The sequence below is a fragment of the Lissotriton vulgaris genome, chromosome 10, assembly GCF_964263255.1.
Source record: "Lissotriton vulgaris chromosome 10, aLisVul1.2, whole genome shotgun sequence".
NCBI classification, from domain to species: domain Eukaryota; kingdom Metazoa; phylum Chordata; class Amphibia; order Caudata; family Salamandridae; genus Lissotriton; species Lissotriton vulgaris.
In genome coordinates this window covers 3,051,804-3,072,269 of record NC_141698.1, presented here as the reverse complement: position 1 = coordinate 3,072,269, position 20,466 = coordinate 3,051,804, and the positions used below count along the sequence as shown (strand labels likewise).

At 51.0% G+C, this 20,466-nt stretch overlaps 1 protein-coding gene across 4 annotated transcripts in view; it reads right to left on the bottom strand.

The window, feature by feature from the left end:
- The window catches only part of KDM5C (lysine demethylase 5C), a 466,536-nt gene that overhangs the window by 203,383 nt on the left and 242,687 nt on the right, over window positions 1-20,466 (bottom strand). For all 4 annotated transcript variants that reach the window (XM_086940146.1, XM_086940145.1, XM_086940147.1 and 1 more), the window contains one exon: window positions 12,751-12,847. In XM_086940146.1, the coding sequence (XP_086796272.1) occupies window positions 12,751-12,847 (97 nt within the window). The remainder of the gene's footprint in view (window positions 1-12,750; window positions 12,848-20,466) is intronic.

Here is a 20,466-nt window from a genome sequence, read left to right as displayed (position 1 = left end):
AGGCCTGGGTTTCAGCTTCACTCTGACAATCTTGACTCAGAGTCCGGGCTAGGCTTAAGGAAGGTATGTGCAGATGGTAGGGGGAGAGTCCATGGAAATAAGGCATCCCAGGGGGTGTGTTTAGCCAGCTCTTACCTCCTTGCTGAAAAATCAGCCATTATGGATTTGGAAGAATGATGCACTCCGGGACAAAATAATGCCACACTACAGGATGTGGTCATAACTATGAGGAGTTGCCCTGCTCTCATTGGTCAGCAGTGACCTGGTGCTTGACCCAGATAATTTTGAATAAGAATCTGAGGGGGGCAGAGCCCTCCAGATCTGCTGCTTGAAACTGAATGAAGCAAGAAGTGCCCTGCTGAAGATTTTGCTGTGTGCAAGGAACTCTAAGGCCAGACCTATGAAGACTGCACCATCTGAAACCTTGCTGCCAAAAGACTCAAGAGTGGAAACTCCCTGCAAGCTACAGGTTAACAGAGCTCACCTGGACAGCCCAACAAAGAAATCAAAGCCTGGAGTACCAGTGGATTTGTAAGGGTTTTGTTCAAGTGGATTGCGGAATTGAAGTTTCACACTTTCAAGGACCCTCTTGGAGATTCCAGAACCTTGGATTGTGTGTTGGATACTTTGGGACCTGCAAGCAGAACACCAGGAAGGTGTTCCAACTGGACCCTGCATGCTGAAGGCGGCCCACCACAGTGGTGAGAAAATTCTTCAGAACAATTTATAAAGGTGTGTCCCTGACAGAGAAAACAAAATGACTTAAAGGGGCACTGTTGGTTTCTAAGCACTAGAAAGTGAATAATCTTTAAAAATTAATCTCTGGTTCCCTACAGTGGATTATTTTCGTTTTGTTGTCATTTAAAAGATAAAAATATTACCTATTTTTATAAATTGGTGTTGGATTTTTATTTTGGGTGTCTTAGTTTACTGAAGGAATATGCTACTTACCAGTATGCATCTGTTCTTGGCATGTAGGGCTGCTGACATTCATATCTGTGCATAGATCGCCGCCTACTGTTGGGTCCGGATGATCGCACATTGTTGTCCTGGAAGAGTCTTCGAAGTATCACGAGATAGGTGGCTCCTCCCCTGGACTACAGTGCGCATGGGCATCCACTCCATACTCAGATGGTTTTTAGCCATTGTGGCAGAGATGGAGTGTAAGACAGTAAGTGATGACCATGCTAAGAGTAATTGAGTGCTGCAGCTGCTACAGGCGCCGGGGAGGAGGGCGGGCGATATGAATGTCAGCAGCCCTACATGCCAAGAACAGATGCATACTGGTAAGTAGCATATTCGGTTCGAAGCATGTGGGCTGCTGAATTAGTATCTGTGCATAGAATACATAGCAGTCCCTCCATTAACGGCGGCCGCCTGTGCCAGCTGCAGCAGTTTGAAAAAGTGTTTTTAGAACAGCCTGTTCTACAACTGCCTGCTGTTTGGAGTGCACATCAACACAATAATGCTTTGTAAATGTGTGTGTGGTAGACCATGTGGCTGCTCTACATATATCCTCTAGGGGAATGTTACCTAGGAAAGCCATGGATGCCCCTAACTTGCGTGTGGAATGCGCTCTTGGTGGAACTGTTAATGTGCGATTAGCTTTTTGATAACAGATTTGTATGCACTTAATCGATCTGGCTATACCCGATTTGGAAATGGGGTTGCCTTTGTGTTGTGGAGAGAAGGCAACAAACAGTTGTTTAGTTTTTCTGAAATCTTTCGCCCTGTCGATGTAATACAGGAGAGCTCTTTTAACATCTCTTTAAAACCAGAGATGCGGAGTCAGGCATGACGTCTTAGCATCACACTAGTCTTGATGGCTCTAGCTGCCGTGTCTGCTGCAGCAAGTGCACACTTGATGGATGCATTTGAAATCCACTTTCCATCCCGTATCAGCATTTCTGCTCCCTCTTTGTAAGCATCAGACAGGTGTTGCATCAGCTGTTCTAGCGTGTTGTAGTTAGCCCTATCATATCTGGCTAATAGGGCCTGTGTATTTGAGATCCTCCAAATATTAGCCGCTTGAGCAGCCACCCATTTACCAGAAGCTTCTAATATTTTGGATTCTTTGTCCGTAGGAGGAGCATCACCACTTGTCAGAGTTTGCTCTCTTGCGAGCATTAGCCACTACCAGGGAGTTCAATGGGAGTTGGCCCTTGATGTACATAGGGTCCCCAGGCGCAGGCCTATACTTTCTTTCAAACCTTGGGTTTATAACCCTTGCCCTTGTGGGTTCCTTGAAAATGTCAGTAGCATGTTTGAGGACACCCTTTAGCATAGGCAGTGTTTTTGCCGATCTTTCAGAGGTGGAGAAAGTATCAAAAAGAAAGTCCTCCTCCACTGGCTCTGCGTGCATGTCAACATCATGGTTGAGGGCCGCTCTTTCAATTAAGGCATTAAAAGCTGCTGTGTCTTCAGTAGGCGAGGTTTTGACACTATAGGACTGAGTGTCTGGCGTAGTGTGGGGATCATCAGGGTCAGCCGGGTCAGTCCAGTGCGGAGATTCCCCTTGATCAGCGTCAGCATGATAAATAAATCCCACTATATCATCTATAATCATCTCCCACATCCTGGTTGCTGTGTGTGGGAGAATCTGCACCATGTTGTGTATAGGACTGAACAGGTTCAAAGAGAACAGGTGAGTGGTAGAGTCCTTTTTCTTTTTGAGGGGGATTTTGTATGACTCCAAAGGATATTCTGGTGCGATTTTCCTTTTGTGAATGGTGAGTCTGCCAGAATCCGAGTCGATGAAGAGCTTCGACTGATTGTCATACGAGGGTGCCTGGAACATTACCTCCTCCGGAATGGGCTGAGACTTAGAAGGTCCCAATACCTTTTTGGAGGTCTCGGCGCTCCTTTGTGGCTCGAGCGTTTTGGGTCGAGCGGTCGGGGGCAGTCCGTATTTAATTGGTGGTGGAAGCACCAGAGACGAACCGACTGTCTTAGGGATTGACATTGTCTTCGATCCGTTTGGCTTCGATGTATCACCAGCATGCTTGCGGCCTTGCGTCGACTCGAGCTGATGGTGCGCAGCAGGTACGGCCTTGGTCCTGGACGCGACATGGTCCTTCGGGTCGGGTTTTGTTTTCGACTCGAGGGCCTTACTGAACAGTGTCTTTGAGGCTGCAAGTGTCGGTTCGACAGTCTTTTTAGCCTGGAGTCCTTTGGCCGTGTCGCCATGTTTGGACATAGACGTCGATGGTGTCAGGGTGACGTGCTTGACCGTCAAGACTGGCGTCGGCGCCGCCTTGTGGCCCCGAAGGGTTGATGACATTGGTAGACTTGACTGGAGCAGAGGAGCTCGAGGGCGTCGATCCGAGGACTGCCTTCAACAGTTTCGGTTTCGATTTTGTCTGTTGGTTTCGGTTTCGATTTTTGTGGATCGACCGATGGCTCTGTAGACTTATTCTTAGCCGGGCCTTGACGCGGGGCTATAGAATGTAACTTATGATCTCAGCTAAGGCCTTCCGGCGATGCCTCGACCTGAGCCTTAGAGAGCACGGTGTCAATATTAGGCCCCGCGATTGTGGGTGGGCCTTGCTCATCGCTCGAGTCGTCATCGACAGCTCCGATTGCCTCTGCGTCGTCTCCTACCTCGACGAAGTCTTCTTCATGGACGTAGTGTTCATCGTCGTCCATACCAAAGGTAGAATCTCGCTCTGACTCGGGGTCCGACTGCTGATCAGGATCCTCTTCGTAGACGCCTTAGTCACCGGCCTCAAAGATGTTCTCCGGGTCAGGCGCCTCTTTCTGTGCCGACTGTCGTGCGGCACGCCGAAGCGTCTTCTTCGACCGGAACTTCAAACAGGCCATACAGCTGGCCTCGTCGTGGTCCGGGGATAAACATTTATTGCACACTGGGTGCCCATCAATGTGAGGGTACTTAGAGTTGCAGACGGGGCATCTCTTGAACGGGCTCCATTCCATCGTCGTCGAAGTTAGGGCCTGGTGTCGAAAAGGCAAACGGCCTTCGACGTCCTGTTCGAAGAACTGGATGAAGTATAAGCACCGAACAAGACAATACTGACGCCCCGAAGGCCTTTTGGCCTTGCGCAAAGAGTTTTACTTCGATTCCGAACTTGAGTCAAGAAAGTACATCCGAACCCAATGGCGGAAAAAAACAATCTGAGGATGGAGAGGATGCCCATGCGCACTGTAGTCCAGGGGAGGAGCCACCTATCTCGTGATACTGCGAAGACTCTTCCAGGACAACCATGTGCAATCATTCGGACCCAACACTAGGCGGCGATCTATGCACAGATATGAATTCAGCAGCCCACATGCCTCGAACATGGTGTTTTTAAATACTTTACATACCTTTCTTTGAAGATAAGCCTGTCTGCTCGCAGCCACGTTACCAAGGGTTGAGCATAGGAATAATTTTCTAAGACCTACGCTGAGTCCTATCCTGTTAGTGGCATTATTGCCAGTGGCAGACCCACATTTGCCCCTACCAATAACCCACTTTCCAACAACGGGCAATCGACACTGCAGATGGGGGGGCACAGCGTGGTTCAGTCTTTTCACTACAATCAACCCAGAGACTATAGATGTATCTTTAATCTTCCTTCTTGGCATAACCGCACCACCGAACCCCACTGGACCGACCACAGATGCGTCCACTTCACCTTCAGGAAACCCACCACACACCACCGCACCAACAGCTGCTGCGCCGCTGCTGGGGCAAGGTCACTGAGGACCAACCGAAGACCACCCTCACCTGGAGACCGCCCACCGACCCAGACACCGCCGCAACCAACCTCATACAGTGGATCAGCGACTGTGCCAACACCCTCGCCCCTCTCAAGACCTCCACACCAACCAGAAAGCCGCATGGTTCACCGAAGACCTCCGGACCTCCAAGCACACCTGCCGGAAGCTGGAGAAGAAATGGCTCCACGTCCGAACACCAGAAAGCCACACAGCCCTCAAGAGTGCCACTCGCAGACACCACCAACTTATCGGGTCCGCCAAGAGGACCGCCTTCAAGGACCGAATCGACAACAACGCACACAATACCGAAGAGCTCTTCAGCACCGTGAAAGAACTCTCCAACCCCAGCTCCAACACCAACGACATCCCACCATCGCAAGACCTGTGCGACTCCCTTGCCCCCTTTTTTTACCGCAAGATCACCGACATCCACGAAAGCTTCAACTCCGACTGCCCTCAAGAACTTCCGGCCCATCTCCCTGCTCCCGTTCCCGGCGAAAGTAACAGAAGATTGTCAACAAACGGCTAACCTGCTACCTTGAAGACAACAGTATCCTGGACCCCTCCCAATCCGGCTTTCGCAGCAACCACAGCACCGATACTGCCCTCATCACCGCCACTGACGACATCAGGACCCTGATGGACAAAGGAGAGACAGCCGCCCTCATCCTCCTGGACCTATCAGCAGCCTTTGACACAGTCTGCCACCGCACCCTATCAACACGTCTCCAGGACACCGGCTTTCAAGAAAAGGCCATGGCCTGGACCACATCTTTCCTCTCCGAAAGAACCCAGAGCGTCCGCCTCCCACCCTTCCGCTCAAAAACCACGAGATAATCTGCGGTGTTCCACAGGGATCCTCCCTCTGCCCAACACCATTTAATATCTACATGGCTCCTCTCGTCCACGTCGCACGGCAACATAATCTCAACATCATCTCCTACGCCGACGACACCCAGCTGATCATTTCCCTCACCAAAGAACCCCACACTGCCAAAGCTAACCTCCACAGAGGAATGAGGGCCGTAGCCAACTGGATGAAGGACAGCAGACTGAAGCTGAACTCAGACAAGACTGAGGTCCTCAACTTTGGATCCGCCCCATCGGCCTGGGACGACTCCTCTGGTGGCCCACCTCACTAGGCACAGCCCCGGAACCCACGAACCACGCACGCAACCTGGGGGGCATCCTAAACTCCACCCTCTCCATGACCAGGTAAGTCAACGCCGTATCCGCGTCCTGCTTCAACACCCTCCGAATGCTCCGCAGAATCTTCAAATGGATCCCTATCGACACGAGAAAGACCGTCACACCCAGGCCCTCGCCACCAGCCGACTCGACTACGGGAACACCCTCTACTCCGGAACTAATAACAAGCTCCTGAAACGACTACAACAAGTCCAGAACGCCTCAGCTCGACTGATCCTCGACGTCCCCTATCGCAGCCACATCACACCCCACCTGAGAGGCCTGCACTGGCTCCCCGTCAACAAGAGGATCACCTTCAAGCTCCTCATCCATGCACACAAAGCCACGCACACAAAGCATTCCCCAACACCGGACCTACCTACCTCAACAGCCGAATCAGCTTCCACACCCCCTCCCGAAACCTCTGCTCAGCCAACCTCGCCCTCGCTACAGTCCCTCGCATCCGGAAAACCACAGCCGGCGGAAGATCCTTCTCCTACATTGCCGCCAAGACCTGGAACACCCTCCCAACCACCCTACGACAGACTCAGGACCTACTGGCCTTCAGAAGACTCCTCAAGACCTGGCTCTTAGATCAGTAGCAGCAGTAATGTGAGAGAAGGATCTTCCGCCTGCTTTGGCTCCGTGGATGTGCAGGGTTTCAGCCAATGCGAGGCTGGATGATGGCAGGTTTCTTTGGGTATGTGGAAGTTAATTCTGTCGTTCAGGTATTTGGGTCAGTTGTTGTACAGGCACTTGTAGGCATGAGAGGAGTTTGAAGGCGACTCTTCACAGGGAGCCATGGAGTCGCCGCAGGTGCTGGCTGATGTGTTTGTGTCGGGGGATGCAGAGGACGAGTCTGGCCGCAGAGTTTTGTATTGTTTGTAGTTTGCAGAGTAGGGACTTGCTGATGCCAGCGTAGATTGCGTTGCCATAGTCGAGTTTGCCGGTGATGAGTGCGTGGGTGACTGTTTTCCTCTATTCAGGGGGATCCATTTGAAGTTCTTTCGAAGGATGCGGAGGTTGTTGAAGCAGCTGGAGGGGACGGCGTTGACCTGTCAGTTCATGGTGAGTCGAGTACGATGCCAAGATTCTTGGCGTGGTCTGTGGGGGTAGGTGAGCTTCCGAGGGATGCGGGCCCCAGGTGTTGTTCCATGCTGAAGGGGTGGTTCCAAGGAGGAGGACTTCAGTTTTCTTGGTGTTGAGTTTTAGGCAGCTGTTGGTCATCCAGACTGCCACTTCTTACATTCCTCTCTGGAAGTTGAGTTAAGCAGTGGTGGGGTCTTTGGTGAGGGAAAGGATGAGCTGGGTGTCGTCAGCGTAGGATACGATGTTGAGGCAGTGTTGTCGGACGATGTCTGCGAGGGGGGCCATCTAGACGTTGAAGAGGGTCAGGCTCAGAGACCCGTGTGGTACTCCGCAGGTGAGGTCAGTGGGGGCAGAGAGGAAGGGTGGAAGTCTGATCCTTTGGCTTCTTCCAATGAGGAATGAGCAGATCCAGTCTAGGGCCGTTCCTTGTGTACCGGTCTCAAGTAGTCTGGGGATTAGTGTGCAATGAGAGACTGTGTCGAAGGATGCAGACAGGTCGAGGAGGATGAGGGCCACGGAGTGGCCCTGGTCCAGGAGACTGCGGATGTCGTCTGTGGTTGCGAGTAGGGTGGTCTCGGTGCTGTGGTTGGCTCGGAAGCAGATTGGGACGGATAGAGGATGGTGTGTTCTTCGATTAATCTTGTCAACTCCCTGTTGACTGCTTTTTCTGCCACTTTGGCTGCGAAGGGGAGGAGCAAGATGGGCTGGTAGTTCTTGAAGTCGGTGGGGTCGGCTGTGGGTTTCTTGAGCAGGGGCCGGACTTCAGCGCGCTTCCGGTCGTCTGGGAAGGAGCCTGTTTTGAAGGTGGTGTTGATGGCATGTTGCAGTTGGATGCGATGGGGTCTGCTGCTCTGTGGTAGATGAGCAGGGGGCACGGGTCGGTGGGGCACGGAGTCGTCATTGTCACTCATTTTCTTTTATGCCTTCTTTCATGAAGTAAAGTTTTCCGGCAACAGAATTAATGTTTTCAGTTGTAATGTTGATGAAACACAAAGAATGCCAGAGCCTAATAGCCGAAAAAAACAACCTGATGAGGAGTCAGTCCTTGTGCATTTTAGGGTAGGTATGACAAGTCACTTTGAAACCAAATCTACTTCCTCAGAAAAACAAAAATCTTGATCTCAGCCAAGCATAACACCAGATGGCACTGTGACTACCACATTGCCTATGGCACTCCCACCCCACCACTCTTCAAACTCAAGAGTTTGAAGAGTGGAATCATACCAATAAAATAGATTAAAATGTTCATTGGTAACATTTGAGAAAAGTTTATTTTCCTTCTTTCGATCAGCTACGCAAGAACAGCAGAGACGGAGTAGCGAACGGATTACAAGTATGTTCACAAGGACAGAAGTCTTCCAATACGAACACGGCCAACTTAACTTATTATATAACTCTAATCTCCTGAACATATTTTATGGCATTACTTCAAATTTGTCATCTACTGCGAATGCCACTGTCGGACCCACAGGAGGAATAACGCTTCCTATTTTAGTGTCTTTAATAAATGCAGCTTTAGTTTTCCAATACTATCTGGAACCTTCATTTCATTCACACTGCAAATCGTTCAATATTGCAAACCTCAACACTGAAGGGACAACCTAGGAAACTCCACCTCTTCGTTTGTCCTCCTGAGGCACAGCAGGGAGTCATGTTTTAGAACCACTCACTGTTTTTAAAAACTTAAAAATTGTATTTTGATCTTCACTCACCCTTGCTACCTGCACACGATTGCTGTGTGCAGGCACCTGTCCCTGTGGCGAAACGAGCGCTGGGAAGGCTTCAATTCCACAATTGGAAACACCATTTCCCCCGCCTGGAGCAGGACACGCCCACTCCGAGGCCACGCCCCCTAACAGAACGTATTTAGAGCGCGCGGAGGCGATAGTGCGCCAGTAATCGTTTGTCCTCCTGAGGCACAGCCGGGAGTCATGTTTTAGAACCACTCACTGTTTTTAAAAACTTAAAAATTGTATTTTGATCTTCACTCACCCTTGCTACCTGCACACGACTGCTGTGTGCAGGCACCTGTCCCTGTGGCGAAACGAGCGCTGGGAAGGCTTCATTTCCTAAACAACATACTCCTGAGCGCTGGGAAGGCTTCATTTCCTAAACAACATACTCCTGAGGCGGAAGCCGGGAGAGCTAAGAACCCATTTTATTTCAATTGTGTAATACTTTGTCTGATTTTAAAACAAGCAATCTCACTTACTGCACTCTTGGCAGCCTAAACAGCGGACACTCGCTGCAACGTAACCCCTCATTCTTCTTTGGTCGCCGATCCACGAGGGCGAGGCGCGTCACGGACACGCCCCCTCGAGTGGCCACGCCCCCTCCTATATCCAGTACTTCCACTATTTATCATGTGTCTTGGTAGGAAGCGCAGCGGACGAGCGCAGCGGGAGCGCCGTTTGCGCGCCGAAGGCGCGCTTAAGGCAAGCTCGTCTGCGCTCGTCCGCGAGCGTCCGGGACCAGGGGCCAGGGACTCTGTGGGCTACTATACTTATACGCCTGCTGAACTACTAGCGCTGCGCCCAACCGCCACGACGTGTCCTCCGGTTCCCCATAACGCGGCGAAACGCATATCTCACTTAGGTATAGGCAACCTCGCCACCCTTACAAATGCCCCTGCTCCTGAGTACTCCATGCTCACGACCACACCCTGCTCTACCTACACGTTCAGGTGTATATATCTCAATACCCGCTCCATGATTAAACACCAATCAGATATTTTTCTGCTACTTATGGATAAACAACCTGACATGCTGCTATTGACAGAGACTTGGCTCACTCCGGACTCATTACCGGACATTTTAGCTGCCCTACCCGCAGATTACTACATTCTATCAGCACTCCGCCCAGGCGGAAAAACTGGGGGAGGAGCAGCTATAATCGTCAATAAAAAATTCCAACTTAGACAGCTCCCCTCTCTGCCTCTACCTAACACTGAAAACATAGTCGCCAAAATAGATACTCCCAATGGCTCACTTGCACTGGTCCTACTATATCGCCCTCCCCAAACCATGGCCACATTCCCGTCCACTCTAGCTCAGCTACTGGCACCATTGGTCACAAACCATCCTAAACTACTTCTGGTTGGAGATTTAAACTTTTGGTTTGATAACTTATCATTGGACCCCCAGGCTGCAGAGATGAGTGAACTTTTCTGTGATCTCAACCTGACAACACATCCACACTGAGACTCACCAGAAGGGCCATAGCCTCGACCAAATCTGGTCTCTGAACTTGTCACTATCCGCAATAGACATCAAACCTTGTTGTTGGTCTGATCACCACAGCATAAGTTTCTCCTTCCAGTTAGACAAGACTACCCACTTTAAGCTACAAACTAGCAAAACCATTAGGAAATGGACCTCTATGGATATGCCAGCCTTCCTTAACTTTCTGGGTGACTCCCCTCCCCTCGACAGCTCCAATGTGGAGGAGGCCGATGGCCGGTTCAATGAATGGCTTACTGCAGCAATTAACATCTATGCCCCTCCTACGCATCTCAGCAGTTCTAGGAGACCGGATGCACACAAATGGTTCACACCTGAACTAAAAAAACTGAAACTGGAAGTGAGGCAAAAGGAAAGATCCTGGCGCTCCCAGTACTGCCCTCTGGCCAGGGCCACATACTGCTCAGCCAGGAAGACATACCAAAAAACCCTACTAAACCATAAAACTACCTATTACTCATCCAAAATCCTACACTCCACCAATAAGTCAAAAGAAATCTTCAGGATAGTGAACGACCTTTGCAATGACGATAGAACTTCCCCCCCGGTAGTTCCCACACAAGCGCTATGCAACTCCCTGAATGACTTCTTCCGCGATAAGATCTTAATGATTAAACAGAACATCTCCACACTTCCAGCCTGCGCTCCTGTGGATGACATCTATTTTAATCCCTCAACTTTACATTCTTTTCCCCTCATCGATTTGAAAACTTTCTCGGTACTACTGTCCAGAGTCAAATCAGGCTCCCCCATGGATGTCTGCCCCCCTCAAATCATGAAAGAAATTGGTCGAGCCTTACCCAACAGCATGATACCCTTGCTCAACGACTCTCTCACTTCAGGGATAGTGCCGAGCAGCTTCAAGCAGGCCCTATTGATTCCCCTCACCAAGAAACCCGGTATCGACCCGCTGGACCTCACGAACTATCGGCCCATATCCTTGCTGCCCTTCCTATCGAAAATGCTGGAGGCGCATGTTACCAACTGCCTCTCTAACTTCATGGAGGAATCGGAATACCTCCAACCCAACCAAGCAGGTTTCCGGCCTGGTCACTCCACCGAGGCAGTAATATTGGCCGTCCAGAACACCTTGAGGTCCAACGCTGATAATAACCTTCATCAGGCCCTAGTACTTCTTGACCTGTCCGCCGCATTCGACACGGTTGACTACTCCATTCTGGTCAACCGTGTCGAACAGGCGGGTCTCAGAGACTCTGCCCTAGCCTGGCTGAAATCGTTCATCTCCGAACGTACTCAGTCTGTCTGCTTAGGCTCCTTTTCTGCTGCCAAAATCAAGTCTTTCTGTGGGGTGCCCCAAGGCTCTTCATTATCCCCCTTGTTATTCAACCTATACATGCGGCCCCTTCTTTTCGCTCTGAGAAAGCACAAAGTCACTGTATATAATTATGCAGATGACTTGCAGCTCGTTTTCGTTCTTAACTCCCCAAATGCGGTGGAGGACTTCCAAGCTACTATGACTCTAATCCAGAGTTGGATGTCCTCAAATCACCTTAAACTAAACCCAGGGAAAACTGAGTTGATCCTGCCCGGCAAGAGCGAAATCAGTTGGAGCCCCAACTTCTGGCCTACTGATATGGGCCTCCCCCCTAAGAAATCTCTGACTGTAAAAAGTCTGGGGATAACCATCAATGAGGACCTCTCGCTAAGATCCCAAATTGGAACCGTGGTTTCTTCTGGATTTTTCCAATTGAGGAAAATTAGGAAAATCGCCCTTTTCCTCACTCCCTCCGCCTTAATTCAGGTGGTCACGGCCCTAGTCCTCTCCCACATCGACTTCTCAAACAGCCTATACCTTGGCCTACCTGTAGGACAACTTAGAAGACTGCAGTACTTACAGAATCAGGCCGCCAGGCTGATCTGCAAAGTACCCAAATGGGAATCGATCAAACCAGGCATGGAGAGCCTGCACTGGCTACCCGTGGCTCAAAGAGCCAAATTCAAAGCCGGATGTATCATCTTTAAGGCTCTGCAAGGCAAGGGACCTCTATTCATCAGACAGCTGATCGGAAGATACGTTCCCTCACGGAACCTTAGATCAGCCCACAAAGACCTTCTTGAAGTACCGCGCTTCAAGAAAAAACGACAAGGTGGCAGCGGCTTCCACTTCCTAGCAGCTACCCTATGGAATTCTCTGCCACTAGCCCTCAGACAGAGTAGAGACCTCCTTGCCTTCAGAAAGGCATTCAAGACTCACCTCTTCACAAAAGCCTACTTGAAATAACGCTCCCGGCAGACTCACCCTCTGTTATGTTTTTTATCTTTCCAGCGCCAAGAAGCCCTTGGGCGTATGTGCGCTTTACAAATTTTTAATAACATAATAACATAACATAACAAAGATTACAAGTTGTCGGGGTTGTTTGGAATGCCCTTTACACCATCTTAGGGAGGAGCTTTGTCATTCTCAGGGCCCTGTGCAGGCAGTACCCACTGATCGGTGCTAGTGGTGGGTGCCAATGTGTGCGGCTTGATATTTGCAGAGGGTGCCAAGACTCACCTTCACATCAGGTATCTGGCGGATGGCACAAGGAAGGCCGTTCATCTTCTCCAGGAATACTCGCAGCTCTTCCACAGACAGCTTGGCTGGCCGCATCCTGCAGAGGAGCATGGAGACAGAATAGAGGACAGGTGAAGGTCCAGAAGCAGGGAGGATTGAGATCAAAAGTAGAATTGGGGGGCGGATGGGGGGGAGGGGGCAGAGAGAAGCATTGTGGTCGGAAAGGCGAAATGAAAGTAAATGGGAAACCATGGGAGTGTAAGGGCAAGAAGGGGTAAGCAGAAACAGAAAGGGAAGACTCATCACTACAAGGATTGCACACTTCGAAGGACCAATATTACTTTAAGAATGAGCTGGATACTTGCAATCCTAGCTCCCCATCATGGACATCGCCAGTAATAAACATCCCACACTGAATAGATTTACCTATACGCAAGATCACAGAACTCCATTACAAGGAGAGAAGGCCTTTTGTTTCAGGTAGATAAAAGCCATTTGTCGTCAACTTTTATTAGTTGCCATGAAGTCTCCTTTCTGTATTTGTGGTATTACCTCCTGAAGGGAGGTCAACTTGAATTTTTGAGTCCTTATGAATTTGTTCAGGAACCTTAGATCTAGGATAGGTCTTAGTGTTTCGTCCACCTTTAGCACCAGGAAGTAACGAATAGTTTCTTACCTGTCGGTGTAGTTTTGCAGCTTGAAGATCTTTCTGGATTCACTATGCTGTGCATATTCCGCGGTCTTGTGGTTGGGTCCGGATTCGTAGTCTTTTCTTTGTTTTTTTTTTTTTTTGTAGCCCTTGTGGGCGTCGGCGTCACACCTCCTCGGGTGCATTTCCGGTGACGTCGGCATGCTTCCTGCGGAAGCTCCCACCCTTGGGCGCCATCTTCGGATTCTTTTTTCCGTGTTTCTTTCTTTTCCGAAGCAATGGCAATGTTCTATTCAGGTGATAATTTCTTTACCACTTGTCCTTATATTCTCTTACTTCTTCTCATCCTATTTTCCTTTTTTTTTTTTTTTTTACCACCTCTTCTCTCTCCAGCCTCATCTTTCTGGCGGAGGTGGGTGGGTTCGCTAGTGAATCCAGAAAGATCTTCAAGCTGCAAAACTACACCGACAGGTAAGAAACTATTCGTTTAGCAGCGTGAATCTTTCTGGATTCACTATGCTGTGCATAGATTTCGTAGCGGTTTCTCATTTCCGTGGCGGCTGGGTGGAAGATGAGCTCTGGTTTCTGAATATATGCTGGAGCACCCTTTGTCCGACTTGTGCTTCTTTGTTCATCTGAACTTCCACGCAATAGTGCTTCGTGAATGTGTGCACCGAAGCCCATGTTGCCGCCAGACATATGTCTTGTATGGGTGTATTGGCCAGGAAGGCTATTGTAGCCCCCTTTTTCCTAGTGGAGTGGGCGCGTGCCCCCTCTGCCAGTTCTTCTCCTGCCCTTTTGTGGCAGAGTTGGATTGTTTGCGCGATCCATCGTGCAATAGTGGTCTTAGTCACTGCCTTGCCCATGTAACTGTTGGCGAACGACACAAAGAACGGTTTCGTTTTCCTGTGTCCTTTCAATGTATTGCATGACCGCCCTTCTGGCGTCCAGGGTGTGCAGAGCTCGCTCTGCGCTAGTGGTTGGTTTTTGGAAAAAACTTGGTATCTGTATGGACTGGTTCATGTGGAACTTGGACACCACCTTCGGCATGAAGTGTCGGTCGGTCCTCATCACCACCCTGTCATTGTGTATTTGTAAGTAGGGCTCCTGTAGTGTTAGCGCTTGCAGCTCGCTCACTCTGCGTAAGGACGTAATTGCAACCAGGAAAGCAGTTTTCATAGTTAGCATCTTCAAGGAGGCCTTGTGAAGCGGCTCAAAGGGCTCCTTCATGAGTTCCGTTAGAACCACGTTTAAGTTCCATGCCGGTGGTGGCACCCGCTTGGGTGGTGCAATCCTTTTTGCTCCTTCCAGGAACCTCTTTACGACCTGTGATGTGAAGAAGCTTCTGCCCATCTCACCCCTTGTGTATGCCACTATAGCCGCCAGGTGAACTCTCAAGGAGGACGAGCTGAGGTTTTTCTCCAGTAAGTGTGTCAGGTACTTCAGTAATGTGGAGTCCTTTTTCATTTTATTGTGGAGTCTCTTCCTCCTGCACCACATCGTGAATCTTTTCCACTTTGCGACATAGCACTTCCTTGTGCTGGGCCTTCGTGCCTCCCGAAGGACCCTGAGGGTGCTCTCTGGCAGTCTCAAATGTGCGAACTCTATGTCCTCAGGAGCCATGCTACTAGGCTCATGCTCTCCGGTTCTGGGTGCAGCACCTCTCCGTTCTGCATGGAGAGCAGGTCTTTTCTTCTGCCGAATCTGTGGGGTGCACACTGCGCCATCTCCATGATCTGCGAGTACCATGTCTGCCTCGCCCACTGTGGCGCGACCAGTATCAGGGTCATGGTGCTCGCTCTGCACTTGCTCAGTACTCTGTATCAGTGGTATCGGGGGAAAAGCGTACGCAAATTTCCCGGACCAATCTACCCATAGGGCATTCCCAAAGGACCCTTCTTCGTGTTGTCTGGATGCGAAGTTTCGGCATTTCGCATTCTGGCGTGTTGCAAACAGGTCCACTGATGGCGTTCCCCACCTGTTGAACAGCCTCCTTGTCTCCTGAGCATTGAGCTCCAACTCGTGGGATGCCGAGGTCTGTCTGCTCAGCCAGTCTGCCTGAATGTTCTCCTTCCCTGGCAGGTGTATGGCTAGCAGGTCTATCTGGAGAGGGATGGCCCACCTCCATATCTCCTGCGCCAGCGTCGAAAGCGTTGTTGACTGTGTTCCACCCTGTTTGTTGATGTAGAACATCGCCGTGGTGTTGTCTGTCTGTAGCAACACCCTTTGCCTGTACAGTCTTGTCTGGAAGGCTTTCAGTGCAAGGAAGATGGTCTTCAATTCGAGGTAATTGATGTGCTTTGTCGCATCTGCTGGCGTCCAAAGACCCCTCACTTTGAGTTCCTCCATGTCCCCATCCCTTCAGGGATGCGTCCGTGGTGATGGTCACTGACGGAGTTGGGAGTGTTAGAGGCTGTCCCCTTGTTAAGTTCTCCAAGGTCCACCATGCCATCTCCTCCTGCACTGCGTGCGTCACCAGCACAAGATCCTCCCAACTGCCCGAAGCCTGTGACCATTGTTCCTGGAGCCATTCTTGCATGGGTCTCATGTGGAGCCGCACATTCGGCACTAGGTGGATGCAGGATGCCATCATCCCCATGATCTTGCTCGCAGTCCTCACTGTCCGAGCTTGTCCCTTCCGGTGGAGGCGAGTTTCCTTGACCAGTGCCCTTGCTCTCTTCTCGCTGAGGAACACTTTGCCCTGTAAGGTGTTGATCTCTGCCCCCAGGAAGATCTTCACTTGCTCCGGCTCCATTGATGATTTCTTCCAATGGACGGAGAACCCCAGGTTTATGAGCGTGCTCGTCACTGTATGTGCATGCTGCTTGCACTTCTGGTACGAGTTTGCTTTCACCAGCCAGTCGTCCAGGTAAGGGTACACGTGTATCCCCCGTCTTCGTAAGTGCGCTGCGACTGCCGCGATGCACTTCGTGAATACCCTTGGTGCTGATTTCAGTCCGAAGGCCAGCGTTGTGAACTGATAGTGGCCTCCTCCGATTGCGAACCTGAGCGTATGCTTGTGCTTCTCGTTCATCGGTATGTGTAAGTAGGCGCCCTTGAGGTCTATCGTGACCATGAAGTCTCCGACCTGCAATTGCGGCAGCACCTCCTGCAGGGAGGTCATTTTGAACTTTTGTGTTCTTATGAATTTGTTGAGGAACCTTAGGTCTAGGATGGGTCTCATCTGGTCGTCGACCTTTGGTACTAGGAAGTACGTGGAGTATATTCCCTTGTTCCTTTCCCTGAAGGGAACTCTTTCTATGGCCTGTTTTTGTAGAAGTTCTTGCACTTCTTCCTGAAGCCTCGCCAGCTGTTCTCTTGCTGGTGGCTTCCCCCTTGGTTTTCTGTTTCTTGGTTTTCTCTCCAACTCCAAGCAGTATCCGAATTGGATGATGTTTAGGATCCATTTGTCTGATGTTATTTCTCTCCATTCTTGGAGATAGAACTTTAATCTTCCTCCCACTGGTGTCATGTGGTCGTAGGTCTTTAGATCGTCCTGACCCCTTCGTACGTGGTGCCCCCTGGGATGTTTTATGTGGTCGGGCACCCGGAGGTGTCTGAAGTCACTTCGAGGTGGGCTGCTGCCCCCCTCTTCTATTCTGGCCACGGCCATTTCTCCCTCGAAAGGACTGACCTTTTGGCTGGTATTGCCAGGACTGCTTCTGGTGACCTTCCTGAGCCTGCGAGTCTGCCTGGTGCGTCTGTTGGAAAGCCTGGTGTGATGTACCTGGCTGGTTTCCCCCTCTTCCGCCGGGCCTTCGTGCCGGGGTGCCTCTTCTGTTGCCCCTGAACTGTAATGCCCCCATGGATCTTGCCGTCTCGTTATCTTTTTTGAGTTGGCATAGTTTCTTGTCCACTGTCGCTCCGAAAAGCGTTTCGCCGTTGAACGGCGTGTTCAGGATACTGTGCTGTACCTCGGGTTTGAACCCTGAGATCCTGAGCCAGGCGTGTCTCCTTTCCGTGACACCCATCATCATGAGCCTGCTGGCGGTGTCTGCTCCGTCCAGGGCCGTCTTAAGGCAAGAATCAGCTGCGTTTTTCCCTTCTTCGATCAATTTTTCGGCCTTCTGCCTGGCATCCTGGGGTAGGTCCTTCACCAACTGCCCCAGCCCCTCCATGATCTGGTACATGTGCCTATTTAACAGGGCGTTGGAATTAGCCATGCGCCAGTGGGTGACGGCATTTCTCTCGATCCTTCTCCCCACCAGATCCATCCTCTTGCTCTCCTTATCCGGTGGTGGGCCCGAGGTAGTGGATACGCTCGCCCTCTTCCTAGCTGTGGCCATGATAATGGAGTCAGCGGAGACCTCGCCTCGAATGTAGGCCGGGTCCTTCGAGGAGTGTTTGTATTTTTTCTCTGTTCTGGGAGTTACCGCCTTGCATGTTGCGGGCTCTTTGAACGCCTACTGTCCCTGAGCCAAGACGCTCTCGAGCATTGGAAGGAACTGGCTTCTTGTTTGTGTTGGGAGCAATGTCTTTAGCAGGAAGTCTGCCTTCTGCTTTTCCTCGTCGAGCTTTAGCTTGAATGCAGTTGCGCCAGATTGTATCGCTGAGTTGTTTGCCCCGATGTCGTCCGGCGGCGAGGGTCTCGAGGGGTATGAGCCGACCGCCTCTTCCGGGCTCTCGGTGTCGACGTCTAGGTAATCCTCCTCGCGTGGGTCAGAGGTGGCCGACTCGGCGTCCAACCTACTGCCCTCTTCGTCCTCATAGCCGTAATCCTCGTAGGGATTCTCTTCACCCTCCTGGTCGTCGACCATCTCGTCGCTAGGCACATGTTCGTCGACATGTTCTTCTTCCTCTTCGACCAGATCTAGCACGGCGTGCTTGGTCTTGTGTGGAATCGTGAAGGTACTCATCTCGGCGGCGAAATCTTTTCTCCGCTGCAAGAGGCTTGCCATTTCGGCTTCTAGCCGACGTCTCTTCCTTTCCATCTCGGCCGCGATCTCGGCTTCGGAACGTTCGGCCCCTCTTCGTCGCCTGGTTCAGCAGCGAGATTTGACGTCGAACTGGCTTTCGGGTCCTTGGACGGTGCCGAGGCTTTAGGGTCTTTCTCCCTCTACGTCGATCGGTCCCTTTCGGCGACGATCTTCGACGCTTTCTGCTGGTCAACAGCTTTCGGCACCAGGGACTCCTTCTCCGAGGATCCGCTGGGCCTGCTTGTGGTCGCGGACGGCAGATGTCGCTGTGCCGGCGCCTTCGGGCTCTTGGCCTCGTACTTTCGAGACTCAGAGTCTCTCGTGTTCTTGTGGGACGTCGAGTCTCATACCTTATCAGGAGTCTTCCTGTAATCGGTCTCTACGACCGTGTAGCTGTCGTCTTCGGCGGCAGCGTTGTCCTCCTCCGAGGACATCCCCAGCTCGTACAGCGATGGCGTCGGGGATTTTCCTTCGAGGGTGGCGTGTGCTACCCTCTGTCTCTTCCTCACACGAAGGGTCTTCTGGGCGAAGACGGCGCAGGCGTTGCAGTCCTCGCTTCTGTGTTCTACCGGTAGGCAAAGGTTGGAAACCGGGTGCTGGTCCTTCTGCTCGTACTTGTGTCTGCAGTTCGGGCAGAACTTGAACGGCGTGTTGTCCATCCTCGTGCGTTCAGGCCTCCCTGACCGCGTGGACGTCGACGATCGTCGAAGTTCGAGGTTTTCACCTTCTTTTCTCCTCGTCAATTTTCTGTGAGGTCTTCTTTAGTCTTCTTCCAAAATCTCCTCCAACTTTCACTCTTTTCAGTACTTTCTCCAAAAATGTCTGGAGCCCAACGGGAACGATCCAGACCCGACCGCGGAAAAAAAAAATCTGAAGATGGCGCCCAAGGGTGGGAGCTTCCGCAGGAAGCATGCCGACGTCACCGGAAATGCACCCGAGGAGGTGTGACGCCGACGCCCACAAGGGCTACAAAAAAAAAAAAAAAAAAAAAACACAAAGAAAAGACTACGAATCCGGACCCAACCACAAGACCGCAGAATATGCACAGCATACTGAATCCAGAAAGATTCACGCTGCAAAAGTGGAGTAAACCCCTTTGTTCCTTTGGTTCTGCAGTACCACCTCTATTGCCTCCTTGCTGAGCAGTTCTTGTGCCTCTAGCTGCAGGAGCGAGAGCTCCTTTGCGGAGTGTGCCTTGCTTCTTGGTTTTCTGTCCAGAGGTTATTTTTCTAACAATATAGAGTATCCGTATTGTATGATGTTTAGTATCCATTTGTCCGATGTGACCTCCCTCCATCCATGATGAAGTCTCTGATTCTGCCCCCTACTGGTGTTGAGTGTTCGAGGTACTGTTTGTCGTTGAATGTTTGGCTGCATATTCTTTTCTTGTTTTCCCGCCCACCCGAGGTGTTGCTAGGGTGGGGATCTGATGCATGGTGGAGTAACTTGGTTGAAGGTTGTTGTCCTCCCCCGTTTCCGCGCCCTTGAAAGGACTATCCTCTGGGTCGGTACTGCCAGCTTTGCTGCTGCGGTCCCTGCTGCTGCGGTCCTTGGTTGTTCCCTTGGTAGCCTTGCTGCACAGTTTGGTGCGATGTGGTCGGCACGTGGGTTCCACCTCTACCACATGGCCTCCTTGATGGTGTGCCTCTTCTCATCCCCCTGAATTGCAGCGCTCCCATGAACCTTGCTGTTTCATTGTCCTTTTTTAGCTGCTAAGTTTTTCGTCAATCGGAGTGCCGAACAGTTGTTCTCCGTTGAAGGGTGTGTTCAGGATGTTATTTTGGACTTCTGGCTTGAAGCCCGGGATCCTCAGCCAGGCATGCCTTCTCTCCGTAATCCCAATCATTATCTGCCTACTGGATGTGTCCGATGCATCCAGGGCTGATTTCAGGCATGTTCTGTTCCTGCCTTCTTCCACAGGGTGGTGTGCCCTGTGTTGGTTCTGCTCCGGGAGATGTTTGAGCAGTTAGCAGACTTCCCCCCCCAATGCTGGTAGCATGTCTGTTAATGAAGGCATTTGAGTTGACGATGCGCCATTGAATCACCTCACTCCTCTCCATCTTCCTTCCTGTGAGGTCCATCCTCCTGCTCTCCTTGTCTGGAGGTGGTCCGGCGTTAGTGGGTACATTGGCCCTCTTCCTAGCTGTCGCT